This window comes from Lynx rufus, unplaced genomic scaffold, assembly GCF_022079265.1.
Source record: "Lynx rufus isolate CCGP_SWC_20201006 ecotype Redwood Valley unplaced genomic scaffold, mLynRuf1.p SCAF_5, whole genome shotgun sequence".
Taxonomy (NCBI): Eukaryota; Metazoa; Chordata; class Mammalia; order Carnivora; family Felidae; genus Lynx; species Lynx rufus.
Window position 1 is genome coordinate 44413431 of NW_025814867.1, and position 18344 is coordinate 44431774.

The 18344-nt window shown below is 36.9% G+C and overlaps 1 protein-coding gene across 5 annotated transcripts in view; it reads left to right on the forward strand.

The window, feature by feature from the left end:
- RNF13 (ring finger protein 13) overlaps positions 1-18344 on the forward strand; it is a 162705-nt gene that overhangs the window by 33624 nt on the left and 110737 nt on the right. For all 5 annotated transcript variants that reach the window (XM_047100178.1, XM_047100181.1, XM_047100177.1 and 2 more), the window contains exon 3: positions 7881-7961. In XM_047100178.1, the coding sequence (XP_046956134.1) occupies positions 7881-7961 (81 nt within the window). The remainder of the gene's footprint in view (positions 1-7880; positions 7962-18344) is intronic.

Here is an 18344-nt window from a genome sequence, read left to right on the forward strand (position 1 = left end):
AGATCATGACCTGAGCCGAAATGAAGTGTCAGACACTTAACTGACTGAGCCACACCCAGGCACCCCCACAGTGAGCATTTTTTAATTTCATGAGCAGCAGTCCACCCTCCAATACTAAAGTAAAGCACTTTTGTGCTAAAGATGTTTTTGTTTTGTTCATGATAGAAATATTGTTTTCTTTTTACACAATGTGAGTATAAGAGGCAGTGTGGGACAATCCTTATTTTGCTGTTAAGGAAAGTCAAATCAATTTCAAAACGGATCTCACTCAGTGACCAAACTTATTCCAAGTCCCATTGTTACAAGTATTGTTGCTCAAGCTAGACATTTTATTTCTGAAATTTTAGCTAAAAGAGTGAAACTCCTTAATAATAGGAAGTGATAAGATAAAAAGCTTACTGCAGTTGTAGATTTTCCTTTCCTGAATTTAAAAGTACATTTTTCAAAACAGTACTACTTGCACACATTTGTGTCTTTTCTTTGGTCTATCTATATTGATGTAGATCGATTTCTTTATTTTAGAGTAGTGTCTTTGGTCTTGGAAGAGTTAAGTGGCTTTCTCAAGTTCAACACTTAAATCAATTGAGGAGAGGTTTCTTACTTAAGAGATTAAAAGATACATGGTGGTAATGGATATAAAAGCCCTTTGTGACTGTAAAGCGCTTTGTGAACCATAGAGCACTCTGCAAATATGAATTCTTGTTACAGTAGGAAATTACCCTGAAACAGTGTTGGCTTCCAAGTATACTGCCAGGCTGACTATCCCAGAGGTAATGGATAGGTTCAGTGACCAAATACAGATGTTTGAATCACACATTTTATTGAATTAATTACAAACATACAACGAGAAGTACAGGTAGAAGATGGGTACGTTAAGACCCTCAGGATCAGATTCAAGCGAAATTCGAGAACCACACAGCTCAAATCCTGTATTAACCGTTATTAGCATACCCAGTCTGTCTCTATGCTCCATCAACTTTCTCTGGTGACGGTGTGGTTACCAGGACCTGAGTTGAGGGTGAGCAAGGGGAATTGACAGATGGAAGGTGTTCAGATCCAAAATTTGTTTGCTTTATTGAAGACACTTGAGATATTTACATCTGAACGTAGCTATAACTTGTTCTTACCCACAGAACTGTTTTTCTGCATGTCTCTGGCAGACGACACATTAGGCTAGAATGGGGATCACCAATGACTGATTGAGCAAAGCTCTCAGTCTGCATTTGTGACGTAATCCATGCTTTGTGAACATTTAAAGTTGGCTTGATCTGGGGCGCCTAGGTGGCTCAGTCAGTTTAGCATCTGACTCTGGATTTCGTCTCAGATTATGATCCCAGAGTTGTGTGATCGAACCCTGCATTGGCCTCGGCACTCCGAGCATGGATCCTGCTTCTCTCTCTCTCTCTCTCTCTCTCTCTCTCCCTCTCCCTGTCTACCCCCCCCTTCATCTGCCTCCTCGCCTGCTTGCGAGTGTGTGCGCGCTCTCTCAATAAATAAATAAATAAATAAATAAATTCACAATAAAGTTTTGCTTGATCCTTTCGCACTGTCCTTTGCTGTCTATACATAACAATCTCACTTTGTTCCATCTTTTTTACCTATATTCAAAACAATGTGTTCTGTTTTGTTTTTTTTTTTCTATTTTTGGCCTACTGTTTACAGAAAGCTGTCTTAACTTCTAATACATCAGGTAAGCATTGCCTGTGTTTCAAAAGTTACTTGTTTACTATCTTTGCCTAGTTTCATCTATCTTCCTTGTTTCTCTGGTTTTCTCTATAGCAGATTAAACATTCTTAAATAATACAACAAACTCATTTAACAATCATCATTACTATTATCTTCTACAATTATAGAGAAACCTTGTTTTGTTTTTCTCTGTTGTGGTAGGGAACTAATAAATATTGTAGCGTAGGAACCTATATCTATAAGGGTAGGCAAATATTTTTTTTTTTTTTATTGTCAAATTAGCTAACATATAGTGTAGTCTTGGCTTCAGGAGTAGATTCCCATGATTCATCACTTACGTACAGCACCCAGTGCTCATCCCGACAAGTGCCCTCCTCAATGCCCAAAACCCATTTTCCCAGTCCCCCAACCCCCACCCCCCACCCCCATCAATCCTTAGTTCTCTGTATTTAAAAGTCTCTTATAGTTTGCCTCCCTCTCTGTTTGTGTCTTACTTTTCCTTCCCTTCCCCTATGGTCTTCTGTTAAGTTTCTCAAATTCCACATATGAGTGAAAACATATGTGGATCTTTTACAGATCTTTTACCTCTTTGGTTAGGTTTATTCCTAGGTATTTTATGGTTCTTGGTGCAACTGTAAAAGGGATCAATTCCTTGATATCTTTTTCTGTTGTTTCATTCCTGGTGTATAGAAATACAACCGATTTCTGTATATTGATTTTATATCCTATGACTTTGCTGAATTCATGTATCAGTTCTAACAGTTTTTTTGGTGGAGTCTTGGGTTTTCCATGTAGAGTATCATGTCATCTGCGAAGAGTAAAAGTTTGACTTCTTTGCCAATTTGGATGCCTTTTATTTCATTTTACTGTCTGATTGCTGAGGTGGGACTTCCAACACTGTTAAACCGCAGTGGTGAGAGTGGACATCCCTGTCATGTTCTTGATCTAAGGGGGTAGCTCTCAGTTTTTCCCCCACTGAGGATGATATTAGCTATGGGCCTTTCATATATGGCTTTTATGATGTTAAGGTATGTTCCTTCTATCCTGACTTTCTTGAGGGTTTTTGTTAAGGAAGGATGCTGTATTTTGTCAAATGCTTTTTCTACATATATTGACAGGATCATGTGGTTCTTGTCCTTTCTTGTATTAATGTGATGTATCATGTTGATTGATATGTGAATACTGAACGAGCCCCACAGCCCAGGAATGAATCCCACTTGATTGTGGTGAATAATTCTTTTAATACAGTGTTGAATTTGATTTGCTAGTATCTTGTTGAGAATTTTTGCACCTATGTTTGTCAGGGATATTGGCCTGTAATTCTGTTTTTTAGTGGGGTCTTTGTCTGGTTTGGGAATCAAGGTAATGCTGGCTTCATAGAACGTGTCTGGAAGCTTTCCTTCCATTTCTATTTTTTGGAAAAGCCTGAGAAGAATATGTATTAACTCTGCTTTAAATTTCTGGTAGAATTCCCCTGGGAAGCCATCTGGCCCAGGACTCTTATTTGTTGGGAGATTTTTGATAAGCAATTCAATTTCTTCACTGGTTATGCATCTGTTCAAATTTACTATTTATTCCCTTTTGAGTTTTGGTAGGGTATGGGTGTCTAGGAATTTGTCCATTTCTTCCAGATTGTCCAGTTTGTTGGCATATAATTTTTCGTAGTATTCTGTAATAATTGTATTTCTGTGGTGTTGGTTGTGATCTCTTCTCTTTCATTCATGATTTTATCTGTTTTGGTCTTCTGTCTCCTTTTTGAGAAGTCTGGCGAGGGGGTTATCAATTTTGTTTATTCTTTCAGAATATCAGCTCTTAGATTCATTGATCTGTTCTCCTGGGTTGTTTTTTTTTTTTTCTTTTTTTTTCTTTTTTTGATTCTATATTGTTTATTTCTGCTCTAATCTTTATTATTTCTCTTCTTCTGCTGGCTTTGGGCTTTCTTTGCTGTTGGCTTTCTAGTTTCTTTAGATTTGAGGTTAGGTTATGTATTTGGGACCTTTCTTGCTTCTTGAGATAGGCCTGAATTGCAATATATTTTCCTCTTAGGACTGCCTTTGTTGCATCCCAAAGGACTTGGACTGTTGTGTTTTCATTTTCATTTGCTTCCATATATTTTTAAATTTCTTCTTTAATTTCCTGGTTGACCCATTTATTCTTTAGTAGGATGTTCTTTAACCTCCCTATATATGGGAGCTTTCCAAATTTTTTCTTGTGGTTTATTTCAAGTTTCATAGCGTTGTGATCTGAAAATATGCATGGTATGATCTCAGTCCTTTTTTATTTGTTGAGGGCTGTTTTGTGACCCAGTATGTGATCTCTTTTGGAGAATGTTCCATGTGCATTCAAGAAGAATGTGTATTCTGTTTTGGATAAAGAATTCTGAATGTATCTGTTAAGTCCATCTGGTCCAATGTATCATTCAGAGCTGTTGTTTCCTTATTGATTTTCTGCCTAGATGATCTGTCCATTGTTGTAAGTGAAATATTAAAGTCCCCTATAATAATGATATTATTATCTATATAATTATTTATGTTTGTGATTAATTGATTTATATATTTGGTTGCGCTCACATTGTGGGTATGAACGTTTACAATCGTTAGCTCTTCTTGATGGATAGATCCCTTAATTATGATATAATGCCCTTCTTCATCTCTTTTTACAGTCTTTGTCATAAAATGTAGTTTGTTTGACATAAGTATGGCTACTCTGGCTTTCTTTCACCATCCAATAGTATGATAAATGGTTCTCCATCCCCTCACTTTCAATCTGCAGGTGTCCTCAGGTGTAAAATAAGTCTCTTGTAGTCTTGTAGGCAGCATATAGATGAATCTTAGTTTTTGTTTTTGTTTTTGTTTTTTTAATCCATTCTGAAGCCCTGTGTCTTTAGACTGGGTCATTTATTTATTCCATCTACATTCAAGTGATTATTGAAAGATATGAATTTAGTGTCATTGTGTTATCTATAGGTTTTGTACATATGGTGATGTCTCTGGTCCTTTGTAGTTTTTGCTGCTTTCCACTCACAGAGTCCCCCTTAGGATTTCCTGCAGGGCTGGTTCAGTGGTCATGAACTCCTTCAGTTTTTGTTTGTCTGGGAAAGGCTTTATCTCTCCTATTCTGAATGACAGCTTTGCTGGATAAAGGATTCTTGGCTGCATATTTCTCTTCTTCAGCACATTGAATATTTCCTGCCACTCCCTTCTGGCCTGCCAAGTTTCAGTGGACATCTCTGCTACTGCCCTTATGTGTCTACCTTGTAGGTTAAGGCCCGTTTGTCCCTAGCTGCTTTCAGAATTCTCTTTGTATTTTGTCAGTTTCACTCTGCTATGTCATGGTTTGACATGTTTTTGTTGATTTTGAAGGAAGTTCTCTGTGCCTCTTGGACTTAGATGCCTGTTTCCTTTCCCAGATTAGAGAATTTCTTAGTTGTAATTTGTTCAGATAAACCTTCTGCCCCTTTCTCTCTCTCTTTTTCTGGAACTCCTATGATGAGGATATTATTTTGTTTCATTGAATCACTTAGAGCTCTAATTCTCCCTTCATGGTCTAGTAATTTCCTTTCCCTCTTTTTTTCAGCTTCATCATTTTCTAGAATTTTATCTTCTCTTTCACCTATTCTCTCCTCTGCTTCTTCCATCCTTGTTGTTACTGCATCTAGTTTATTTGCATCTCATTTACAGCATTTCTTAATTCATCATGACTATTAGGTCTTTGATCTCTGCAGCAATAGATTCTAAGCTGTCCTCTATGCTTTTTCAAGCCCAGCTAACTATTAGTCTTATGACTGTTATTCTAAATTCTTGTTCAGATATATTGTTTATATCTGTTTTGAGCAATTCTCTGGCTGTCATTTCTTCCTGAAATTTCTTTTGAGGAGAATTCTTCTGGTTCGTCATTTTGTCTTTTACATTTTGATAGCTTGTTGTATGACCTGCATCTGCGAGTACTACTATATTAAAAAGAAGTCATACCCTGTCCAGGACCTGGCACTTCAGGTAGCCCTCTGTTGTTGTGTATTTGGCTGCTCTATCCCACTGCTCTTAGTAGTGGATCATTTGGACCTTCTACCAGGTGTGCTTTGATTTGTTCATTGAAGTAACCTTGAAAAAAAGGAAAGGTGGGGGGGGGGGCGTTGGTGAACCTTATCCCAAACAAAGAGGAAAATGAAAGGGGTGGATTAAAAAAAAAAAAAAAAAAAAAAAAGACCAGGCAGAGAATCAAAGAAACTAACTATAAGGCTTAATCCAGAGAGAGAGGAAAATAAAGAAGGAGATACAGAAAAGGTGTAAAGAGAGTAGAGTAAAACTGCTTGATTAAACAACAACAACAACAACAACAACAAACCAGAACAGAGAAAGAAGAAAGAATGAAAGAAAGAAATATGTATAATAAGAATTGACCAAAAATCAAATCAGAAACTATGAGCCTGATTCCAAAGGGGGAAAAAAAAAGAGGGTAGAAAGAAAAAGAAGGGAAAAAAGAAAGAGAAGGAAAGAAAAGAGGAAAAAGAAGACCAGAACACATAAAACAGCAGGACAGTTGTCTGTTGGTACCTGGGACTGGTGGCTGTGCTGATCTGGAGGAGAGGCGGTCTGGTTCACTCAGTGTCAGTCCTGCTCAAGTAGATAAGCTGTTGCCTGGCATGGAGGGGCGGGATTTGGTGTAAGCGGTCCCACCTTCACAGGGGGTGGCTGTCCTGTTCTCTGAGGCCCCACTGTGTTGGTGATGGGGAGAAAAATGGCGACACCCCAGTCTCTCATCCCTGCACTGGATATCTCAAACCACGCTGTTCAGGCAATGCTCACAGAGCAGTGTCAGCAGTCAGCTTGCCCTGCACCACAGTCCCCCCATGTCTCCTAGGCACTCTGCCAGGATTCAAAACCGGATGTTTTAAAGGATCCCACTCTGTGCAAACCTGGTTCTGGGGTAGTGCCACTCTGCCCAGTCAACAAAGGGCCTCTGGCTGGCACCTGCAGGGTTGTTGTCCTTGGAGGGGCAACATATCCTCTTCCCACAGTACTCGAGGAAGGGGACTGTTCTCTCTCAGTGCCCCCTGAGATCCTACCATGCCTGGGGCTGGCTCCCCTCCTCCCCCGGTGCCCACATATGGCAGTGGCTCCAGTCCAGAGAAAGTCCCACACTTTTGAAAATTCCAGTCTTCAGCTCCTCTAAGACTGTTTATGAAGTGCAAACTGGCACTCTCCCTGTTTCTTGTTCCCTGGTGTGTGGTCTGGAGAGGGACTTCCAATACCGGACTTCCACAGCCTCTTTTTCTTTCCCTTTTGTCTCTCCACAGAAGGGTTTCCCCCACTCTGTGTCTATGCCACCGTTTTATCTCCCCCAATTCACATACATGCATCTCAGTTCGGCTAAGCTGTCTCCCTCCACCTGTGGAGGTTTTTGTGTCCCTTTGCAAATTGATTTCATGGGTGCTCCAAGTGTTCTGACCTCAAAACAGCAGTGTTTGAGGAATGAGGGAAATCCAGGTCCCTATACTTCTCTGCCATTCTAACTCCTCCGAAATGATAATTTCTTAAAAATGATTTGGTGCTTCTTTTTTCTCTGGGGAAAAGGCATCTTTCGTAAGCTAGAGCCAGATATCCTATATATCTCTTCTATTAAATCAGACCCTTTAGAGAAAGTCAGATGGAACTCTTGCAGGAAAATAATCTGTTTAGAAAATTCCTTGCTGGTAGTGGGGGCTCCCGGGTAGCTCAGTCAGTTGAGTGACTTTGGCTCAGGTCATGATCTCATGGTTTGTGAGTTCAAACCCCACATCGGGCTCTGCTGTCAGGGCAAAGACAGCTTCAGATCCTCTGTCCTCCTCTCTCTCTGCATCTCCTTCACTCCTGCTCTCTCTGTCAAAAATAAATAAACATTAAAAAAAGAAATAAAGAAAATTCCTTGCTAGGAAATTGTGGGAAAAACTCAGGAGGTAGTAAGTGGTTTAATGTTATAGAATTGCTGCTGTTTAATAATTATGTGAAATAAGAATCTAATTTATGCAGTTGTATATGTAGTAAATTGTATATATTCCTTGCTATTTTAGTGAATGTATATTTACAAAATTGATTTAATTGTGTTAAGCTGCATTAGTGGATCAAATTGTGGAAATGACAACTTAAATAACCTTTTTGTTTTTAGCGTTATGTGTAACTTGGTTGTAACTTGATTGTTTTTAATTTTATATTTAGTATAATTTTGAAAATGCATCTCAGACATTTGATGACCTTCCAGCAAGATTTGGTTATAGACTTCCAGCTGAAGGTTTAAAGGTAAGAAAATAGTAATATATGGTAAAAGCACAAGGTATTTAGTAAGGTGATTTTTGTTGCTCATTATTTGTTTAAAGAATGAAAATATTCTTACTATTATCATAAAACCCATACATATTCATTGTAAAGGGTTCAGACTATTCACTTTTTTGGATAATTTAATCATTCTGAACTAGCCACTGTTAACATTTTGGTATGTATTTCTAAACTGTTTTCTAAGATATATGCCCAGTGTGGGTGGGTGGGTGTGTTTATAGATATAAGTGTATGTATATATTTGTGTAAGTGTTTGCTTATATAATGAATCTGTATTTAACATTGATAGAAACATGCTACTTGGTTTCCAGGCTTTTCGACTTAATTTGCTATCTAGAACATCATTTCATGGTATTAGAGAAGGATCTATGTTTTTATTTGCAGTGGCTGGAAGGTTTTGCATTATCAGGAAATACTATGAATTTTTGAACATTTATTTGTTTAATTTTTCATGTGGATTTTTAAGTTGTCCAGTTTTTGCTATTATAAACAGTGCTATAGTGAATGTCTTCATTTTTTTGTATTTGTCTATTTATTTGCATAAGATGCATTTCCAAATGTAGAATTGCTCTGTTATGGAACACATTTAAAATTTTATTGTATATTCCAGATTGCCTTTTGAAAGTTTGGGACAGTTTAGAATCCCACCAATAGTGTTTGATACTGTGTTTTATCCCCATACCCTCTTCAATACTAAATATTATCAAATTTTAGTTAATTGACAAAAAAATCTAATGAGATTGAACATAGTAATGTCTTTTGCCCTGTGTGTGTGTGTGTGTGTGTGTGTGTGTGGTGTATGTATGCGTGTGTGTGTGTGAATGCGTGCATGTGAATAAGAGAGTGAATTCCCTGTTAATGCTCTTTGCCCATTTTTAAACTAAAATGTCTATCCTTACTGGGGTGCCTGGATGGCTCAGCTGGTTAAGCATCTGACTCTTGATTTCGGATCAGCTCATGATCTCATAGTTGTGAGATTGATCCCTGCATCAGACGGCGCTGACAGCACTATGGAGCCTGCTTGGGATTCTCTTTCTCTCTCTCTCTGCCCCTTCCCCCTTTCTCTCTTTCTGTCTCAAAACAAACAAACAAAATGTCTATTCTTACTGATTTCTAAGAATTCTTTTTATACTGGAAATATTAATCTATTATTTGCTATATGTGTTTTAGGTCATTTTTTCTGGTTTGTCCTTCATCTTTAACTTTAAGGTTTCAGTAGTTTTGTTTATGTAGTTAAAAATTGCTATGCTTTCCTTCTACCTCTGGGATTATGGTTAGAAAGTCCTTCCCCATTACAAGATAATATGAGGCTTTTATGTTATATAAGTTAGAATACATGAAATTGTGTATATATGTACCACAAAATGTTTTCAGGTTGTTCTCTCTTAAAATTCCACTTTTAAGTACCATAAAACTATTATTGTCATTTAGGATGACAGGCACCTTTAGGAGGGGCATATTACTTTTTAATTTTTTGAAGATTTTAAGTTATTAAAACAAACTCCCAGCATTGTAGGACTATTTCTTACTGTAAAAATATTTAAACAGAAAAGAAGTATATTGAGGAAAAAGGAAAAGCCTGCCATCACCCCTTCCTCATCTATACATATCAATCCCATTTCCCTCTTCAGTGTTAACATCAGGGTGTTATGTGATCTTACAGACCTTCAGATCTTTTTCTGAATATGTGGTGCTTTTTAGTTCAAAATTTATGAACTAAAGAAGTTCTTAAGTGATGACCATTTGTGTATATGAAAGGTTTCTTAATTTTTATAATGGAATCAACTCTAGCTAAAGATGTCCAGAGTATCATATCCTGGAGAAGCAATTTCCAAATTGTCAGGAACAAAACACATAACCTCCTTGTAAAAATGGCTTGATAAAGGATTGATGCAGCCACTGACCCCCAAAGCACATCACCTTTTCTCCCATCAGTGAGCCTCTGTGGTCTTACCTCAAAACATCCTGCCTCCACTGCCATGCCACCCAAGCTAAAGAAATATCCTTTGCCAGGCTCTTTCTCAAATCTTACACCTTGATTGTTCTATTTGCCTGTAGGCCACATAGTTACTAGCCATGTACTTTAAGTGAAATACTAGCTATGATGGATGCTGGGTAATACGGTTTATAGTGTTTGTTATTGTTTTTATTTTTGTTGTTTTAGTCTACTTTGGGAAGGTAGAATTCATTGCGTGGAGAAAGTGGTTTCAGAAAATTTGGGGCACTATGAATGACAGATGTCCACTACAGTGTTAACTCTGAAATTTGATTTCCCCCACCTCCCCACACTTAGCCTTTGATGTCTAAGAGATCTTTTCACAGCTTTACCTATAGATCTAGCATGTTCCTAGTAAGCACTGCGTGGTATTCTGTAATATGAAGGACCATAATTTATTAGCCATTTCCCATGGACAGATATTTTGGTTTCTTATCCAAAATTAAATTATTTCTCTAGGATAGAGGTTTAGAAGTATAATTGAGGAGTCCCTGGGTGTGTTCATCTGAAATTTTCATAGATAAAATAAATTTCGTTTCCAAAAGGCTGTACTAATTTATTCCTATTAACACTGCATGAGAATACTCAATTTTTTAAAAGTTTATTTATTTATTTTGAGAGAGAGAGAGAGAGAGTGTGTGCCTGTGGTGGTGGCCAGGTGGGGAGGGGGGAGGGGCAGAGAGAGAGGAGAGAGAGAATCCCAAGCAGGGCTTTGCGCTGTTGCTTCAGAGCCTGACTAAGGGCCTTGATCTCACAAACTGTGAGATCATGACCTGAGCCAAAACCAAGAGTTGGATGCTTAACCAACTGAGCCACCCAAGCGCCCCAGAGAATATCCATTTTTCTAAACCCTTTTCCACACTGGATATTACCAGTCTTAACCTTTCCAATCTGATGGGCAAAAAGTATTATTTTGTTGTAATTTGCATTTCTCTGCTTACCAATGATTTTGAGCGGCATCCTTTCTTTCATTCAGCCTAAGGAGTCGGGCGATCCTTTTACTGAAGAGTCTTTCTTCTTAGTAAGCTTGTTTAAAGAGTTCCATTAACTCCTGATAACCATAGTCTTTTTGGTGCTCCTCTATTACTCTGCTATTGTAAATTCAGTTTACATTTAAAAGATACTTTGACAAAATTGTATATTCACTGTCAAAGAAAGAATAGTGTTAAATATCTGCCTACTTTTTGCATTGTGACAATATAGGGCAAGCCCAGGAAGTGGCAATAAAGAATGTTCTAACAAATTGTTGGATCATTATGGACATCTTTTATATTTGCATGGCTGGCTTGACATTGCTCAGAATCAGAATTCACAAATGATAGGCTATTATTGTTTACAAGGAGGACTTGATGGTGATGAAATGGGGATAGCTCGCTGTAGTGAAATGTCAGTAAAACCAATCAAATGTGCTAAAAGTATAAGCAAGTTAATTTAAAAGCACAATATAGGGGCGCCTGGGTGGCGCAGTCGGTTAAGCGTCCGACTTCAGCCAGGTCACGATCTTGCGGTCCGTGAGTTCGAGCCCCGCGTCGGGCTCTGGGCTGATGGCTCGGAGCCTGGAGCCTGTTTCCGATTCTGTGTCTCCCTCTCTGTCTGCCCCTCTCCCGTTCATGCTCTGTCTCTCTCTGTCCCAAAAAAAATAAATAAAAACCGTTGAAAAAAAAAAAAAAAGCACAATATAGTTGTTAAGAGATGTGGCTGAGAAATATTTTACTTTTAAACTTTGCTCAGAGAGTTTAGGTGGGATAGTTTTGGTGGGCATATATTCTATATTCTGTAGGTTTTACGATATTCTTGGATTCTATTATTTATAAGAGATCAGATATTTATAATGTAACACATGTCAGTCGAAATTGTATGTTTACTTTCCATTGATGTATATGCCAATAGTAAGCAAATGGTGTCTAGAGGCTTTTCTATCCCCCTCTGACATTCAAAAAAAATATTCAAGTATATAAAAATCAGAAATCCAAAGAAATTTGAGTTTTAATGTAAAAATGAGAATCTTGGATTAAAATATGGCGTGTTAGTACTGTAGTTTTAAAAAAGGGTTTGATATTTTTCCCTGGGGGAAGCTCTGTGTTTTCAGTTACAGAGTTTTATTGGCTGTTTTGGCAGGTACTTTTTAAATTTTTTTAACTTTTTTTTTAATTTTTAAAGACCCTGTGGCTGTGCCTCAGATCTGAGGAGAAGATATATGGCATCAATATGTTCCCTGAAATCTAAATATCTTGTAGGAGACCTGGCAATGAAATACTGTATGGCGTGGTCATTGTCCAGAGTTAGACATTCACTAAGAATTCATTACTGATAGTTCCCATTAGGCTTCTTCTATTACTCCAAAAATTTATAAAGTTTCCCCATGCTCTCCACTCCATGCTCATGAGGTCTTTACCCAGAATTATTTGGTGGTGTACTGTAAGATAGGCCTCTATTTTTATCTTTTGAATATGAATAACCAACTATTAGAGCATTGTTGAATAGTCAAGGTTTTATGTATTGATTTGTCATGCTAGCAAGCTGTCTTGCTAGACTCCAGTTTATTATCAATACAGTTGGAATAATTTATTTACATATTGAAGGCCAGTCTCAGAAGGATCAAACTTTTCTAGGTTTCTTACTGCTATACTTTTAAGAAGTGACTTGATAAGTAGAGGAGATAATGACGATTACTAAAAAATTCAAAACAAGATTTATCTTTAAGGAAGCCTTAATCAGTAAGCCTAGCATCTTATTTTTTGAGTATAGCTATTAATGGCAAATCTTAATTTCAGCAAATTACCTTTTGGGCTAGATATACTATGATCATTGTATACAGTATTGTAATCTAGTACTTAGTGTATGTTCTTCGTGTTATGAGGAGAAGACCTAGATGATGAAGGTCTTGGAATGCAAATTTGTCCTTGACTGTATCATTCCCGGTATTGGGAACAAAGGTACAAAAAAAAGGGTTTTCCTTTTATGACATATGATTTATTTCTCCTCATAATTATTCTTAAATTGGCACCCTATGTTATCACTAGTTAATTTCCCACACTAGTTTGAAATTTACTGTTTGAAAATTTACTGGTTAACTTTGAGATTCTTTTGTAAGAAATGATTTTGTTTAATACAAAGGCTTGAGATTAGAAGAGAGATTTTGTTTTTTCTCTAGTGAAGGAAAATGCAAACATTGCAAGGAAATGTGGTTGCTTGGATGCCTTATTTGTGATTCTTCTTTGCTTTCTTTGTAGGGAAGATGCTTAATAGCTACTTACTCTATTTTCCCTCCCAGAACACTGGCTAGTTTTGTGATATGAAGAAGTCTTGCTAAGGCTGAATATACGTGGCTTCCTAGCTCCCAGGAACTTGTTAACTGTCACAATATCACCTTCAATTTGTAGACTGAAACAAAGGTCGGAGTTCTCTTTTCAAAGGATAAATAAGGAAATGACACATTAAAATAAGAAGTAAAACCATACCAGTTTATACACAACATAGGAATTGTAAAATCTAAAGACATTTCTCAAATGCACAAATGTACAAAAAGAGTACTTCTTCAGTGAATTTTGAGCTTTTAAAAGAAAACTTTTCCTATTAATTTCAAAGGTAATGATTGCTCATTCATTTATTAACTTTATCAGGGAACAGAGCATCTCATTAAGATGTGGAAAATAGTGAAGAATTATTTCATCATGACAGTTTATCACTTGGAAAAGAAGCATGGAGAGAGTAAAGGGGAGGAGAGCCTGAAGGAAAGCATGGAAAGTTTACACATATCCCTCCCATCTTGTGTAGAATACCCCAAATCAGACCATGGCTCTTTTTCTTCTGCAGTTTGGGCCCTAGTCTCTTCTGTCATCCTTGGGCCCATCCACACTGACCTGTTTAGTTTCCTACCACTTTATAAGTCAAAGAAGGCTAAGATGTCTGGTCTCCTAACTCAGCACACTTCCCCAAACTTCCCTGTTTTCATTACTGGATTTCTGTGTTGTTTGTTCACTTAGTAGTTTTCACTAGATTTCCTTGCTAGTGTTCTCAATTTGAAATGGTAAAAGTAAATTTTTATTCTTCTTCCCATGAAAAATTAGTTTTCTGATTATAAGCAATATATGCTCACCATAAAAACTGAGAGACTATAGGACATGTATAAAGAAGAATATGAAAATCATATAATTCTACAACGAAGAGATTGCAGTGGTAGACTTGGGTATAACTGTGTGAATTTCCTATAGACACTCTTATTCCTCCATTTTAAAAATGTGTTTGTATATGCTATTTTGTGTCTTCTTAAAATTTGGCAATATCATGGCATATCCAGTATCATGGATATCTTTTCATGTAAATATATATGCATTCATGTCATCACAGTTTTTTGTTGTTTTTTTTTTTTTTTTTTTTACAATACTTGAATTATACCATAATGTAACCGATGCTCTATCATTGGCTGTCATTGTGTTTAGGTTGCTTTCACTTATTAAAAATTATGAAATATTTCTTTTATTTAAAAATTTTTTTAAACGTATTTATTTTTGAGAGAGAGAGAGAAGAGAGAGAGCATGAACGGGGAAGGGGCACAGAGAGAGGGAGACACAGAATGGGAAGCAGGCTCCAGGCTCTGAGCTGTCAGCACAGAGCCCGACGTGGGGCTCAAACCCACGAACCGGAAGATCATCGCCTGAGCCAAAGTCGGCACTTAACCAACTGAGCCACCCAGGCTCCCCAAAATTATGAAATATTTCAAACAGAGGATAGAGTAGGGGAATAATAGAACATCCTATATACCTACCACCTAGATGTTAATAATTTGCGTTTTTAAGAAGCAATAAAATGTTACCAGTGCCATTGAAACATTTTTAAAAAATGTTTATTTACTTAGAGAGAGAGAGAGAGAGAGAGAGAGAGAGAGAGAGAGAGAATACGAGTGGGGGAGGGGCAGAGAGAGGGGGAGAGATAGGATCCCAGGCAGGTTCCTCACTGTCAGCACAGAGCCCCTATGCGGGGCTCAAACTCATGAACCATGAGATATGACCTGAGCCAAAACTGAGTGGGATGCTTAACTGACTGAGCCATCTAGGCGCCCAAAGCTTTTTTTATCCTTCCAAATTTCATTCCCTCATCTTCCTCCTCACAGATAATCATTATCCTGAAATTTATATCTTTCCCATTTATGTTATAAAACATTTTTCACCTTCTATATGAATCTATAAACATTGTTGCACCTGGTTTTAAAGTTTGTTTGCTCTGGCTTTTAAACTTGCTTTTTTTTCACCCAACACTATATTTGCAATTTATCTGTATTATACTGTCTGCATTCATTTTAACTGTTGCATAATACTTCATTTTATGAATATGCCACAATTTTTTCATTATTTTATTGGTAGATACATAAAATGTCAATTTTTTTTTTGCTATTATATCTCTAAAAATCCCTCCTTGTGTATATTACAACTAGATGCCATTTCACACTCATGAGATTAGTGAAAATAAAGAGTGTAACAATATCAATGGCCAGCAAGGATTTGAGAAACAGGTAATCTTATATACTGCTGGTATACAAGAATGTCTGACCACTCTGGGGAATTTGGTAATATTCCACTTCTTATCTCAATGATAATTTGCCATAGTGAAATAATTAATTTTTTCCACATTCAGTATATTTCTCATTTCTTTTATAAATTAATCTGTAATCATTGTCTTTGAAATTAACAGAAAAACTAATTACTAGTACTAATACCCTTATTACTTTGTACTGTTCTATTTTATGTTTACCTGCATTATCCCTTTTTGCCAGTCGTCATTCTCTTTGAATACTTAATACTGAAATAATTTCTGTAGCTAGGATCTGACCATTTCCATCAGCAATTTTAAGTTCTGGCCCTCTTAATTAGATTGATAATTAGTTTGTATTCAACTTCAGTTAACCAGATTATGCTCAACTGTGACTGAGTTATGACAAATTGCAAATGGCAAATGATGTGATGAGTAATGAATGCTTGAAGGTCTGTTTGTTTCAAAAAACAAAAACAGAAAACAATATGTTTTTTGCTTCATTACCAAAGAATTCTTTTTAGTCAGGATTCACTTTTGTTCACAAAACTAAAGAATTTCTCTGCTGCCTCTTAAGTTTTCACAGATTTACTTTCTGTATTTGTTTCTGAACTCTTTTGCTGTTAAAGATTTTGTTAAGAGTTATGTAAGTGATTAACATGTTTAAAGCCCTTATGTTTTTAGAGGATCTGTCAAGTACTACAGAGTATAAAATGTGAATAAATATTCCTTACTGGCTTGTGTTGACCATTTGTCAGTTTAGGAGGTGATTTTAGAGGATATGTGTTCCCAACGTAAGCTCAGTCCACTTAGAATTCCTTTTGTTTTTAGAGCAACAATCTTGTTGGATGTAACAAATCCTACAAGTATACCACAGACTGAGCTTTTGATTTTCTACTCTGTTGGTTTGGTGTTTAGAGTGGAGTGATAATGTGTGACTGGATTTTTTTCCTAAGCATGACAATGATGTGATTATAATGGTGGTGTGGTGTGTAACATATTTACTAAAAGGCCTTGTCCACCAGAGGGCACAGTCATTTTGTTTTTTAAAATGTCAAGATATGGTCTATGGAGTGAAGCATTATAAGTGTGCTGAATGGGAAACACATAACATTGATGGCCTTTCTTCATAGAGCTTGGATATCAGAAAATAAAAATCCTGACAAACAACTACTTCTGTGTTAAGTAAAACTCAAGGCAACAATCTTTAAATTTTTATCAGTTATGTTATTTTTAGGAATTAGATTTGATATAGAAAAACCAAAGGATTATAAATAGATCTGTTACAATATCTCTTTATTTAACTCTTTCAACATCAATTTGAGTGAAAAGGGAATTGTTGATCTCATTTCCTAGCTTTGTCCTAGACACCATGGTTTATTGCCCTTCCCCAGCCCCCCCCCCCCCCCGCTCCCCCTTTTAATGACAAGGTCATTAGTAAGCTATTATGCCTGCAGATTAGTTTGAAGTAGTGAATTTAGGGAGAAGGTACTTGTTAATTTACCTACAAAAGTGAAATTCTGTCTGCAATCAAATCTTATTTTGATCATGTAAAGAAAGGTACAGATGTTTAACAAGATAAATTATATTTAGTTGGAACAGTCAATATTCTAAAATCAAGAGGTGATCATATAGGAATTTGGAATATATTTCCACTTACCCAATGTGATCTAGGAAACAAAGAGAAAAAGAAAAACGAAAAAGCATCTCCATAAGATAAAAACATGTTTTCTTGTTGTCTGTAAAAATAGTACTTACTAGTCACAGTGGGCTGGAGCCTGTGCAAAGAGGTGATCCCCTTCAAGAGCATTCATGAAACATGTGTTTCTAGATGACCTTAGGCAATACAGATACTACTTTTTTTGGTAAGAATTTAATAAACAACACTAATAGTAAAAACAGGAATATTTAAGATACAACCTTAAGTCCTACTAAAAACCATCTAGTTCATTGACTAGCTTTATGTCCTCAGTTTTTAAAAGTTTTTTTAATTAATTAATGTATTTTTAAATTTACATTCAAGTTAGTTAGCATGTAGTGCAACAATGATTTCAGAAGTAGATTCCTTAATGCCCCTTACTCATGTAGCCCATCCCGTCAACCACAACCCCTCCAGCAACCCTCTGTTCTGTATATTTAAATTTTTTTTTTTCAACGTTTATTTATTTTTGGGACAGAGAGAGACAGAGCATGAACGGGGGAGGGGCAGAGAGAGAGGGAGACACAGAATCGGAAACAGGCTCCAGGCTCTGAGCCATCAGCCCAGAGCCCGACGCGGGGCTCGAACTCCCGGACCGCGAGATCGTGACCTGGCTGAAGTCGGACGCTTAACCGACTGCGCCACCCAGGCGCCCTGTTCTGTATATTTAAAAGTCTCTTATGTTTTGTCCCGCTCCCTGTTTTCATATTATTTTTGCTTCCTTTCCCTTATGTTCATCTGTTTTGTATCTTAAATCACTCATATGAGTGAAGTCATATGATATTTGTATTTCTCTAATTTTGGTTAGCATAATACCCTCAAGTTCCATCCACGTAATTGCAAATGACAAGATTTCATGCTTTTTGATTGCTGAGTAATACTCCCTTGTATATACACTACATATATGTGTAAACAGGTTTACACATGTGTGTATATGTGTATATACACCACATCTTCTTTATCCATTTATCCATCGATGGACATTTGGGCTCTTCCTATACTTTGGCTATTGTTGATAGTGCTGCTCTAGACATTGGGGTGCATGTGCCCCTTTGAAACAGCGTACTTGTATCCCTTGGATAAATTCCTAGTAGTGCAATTGCCGGGTCATAGGGTAGTTCTA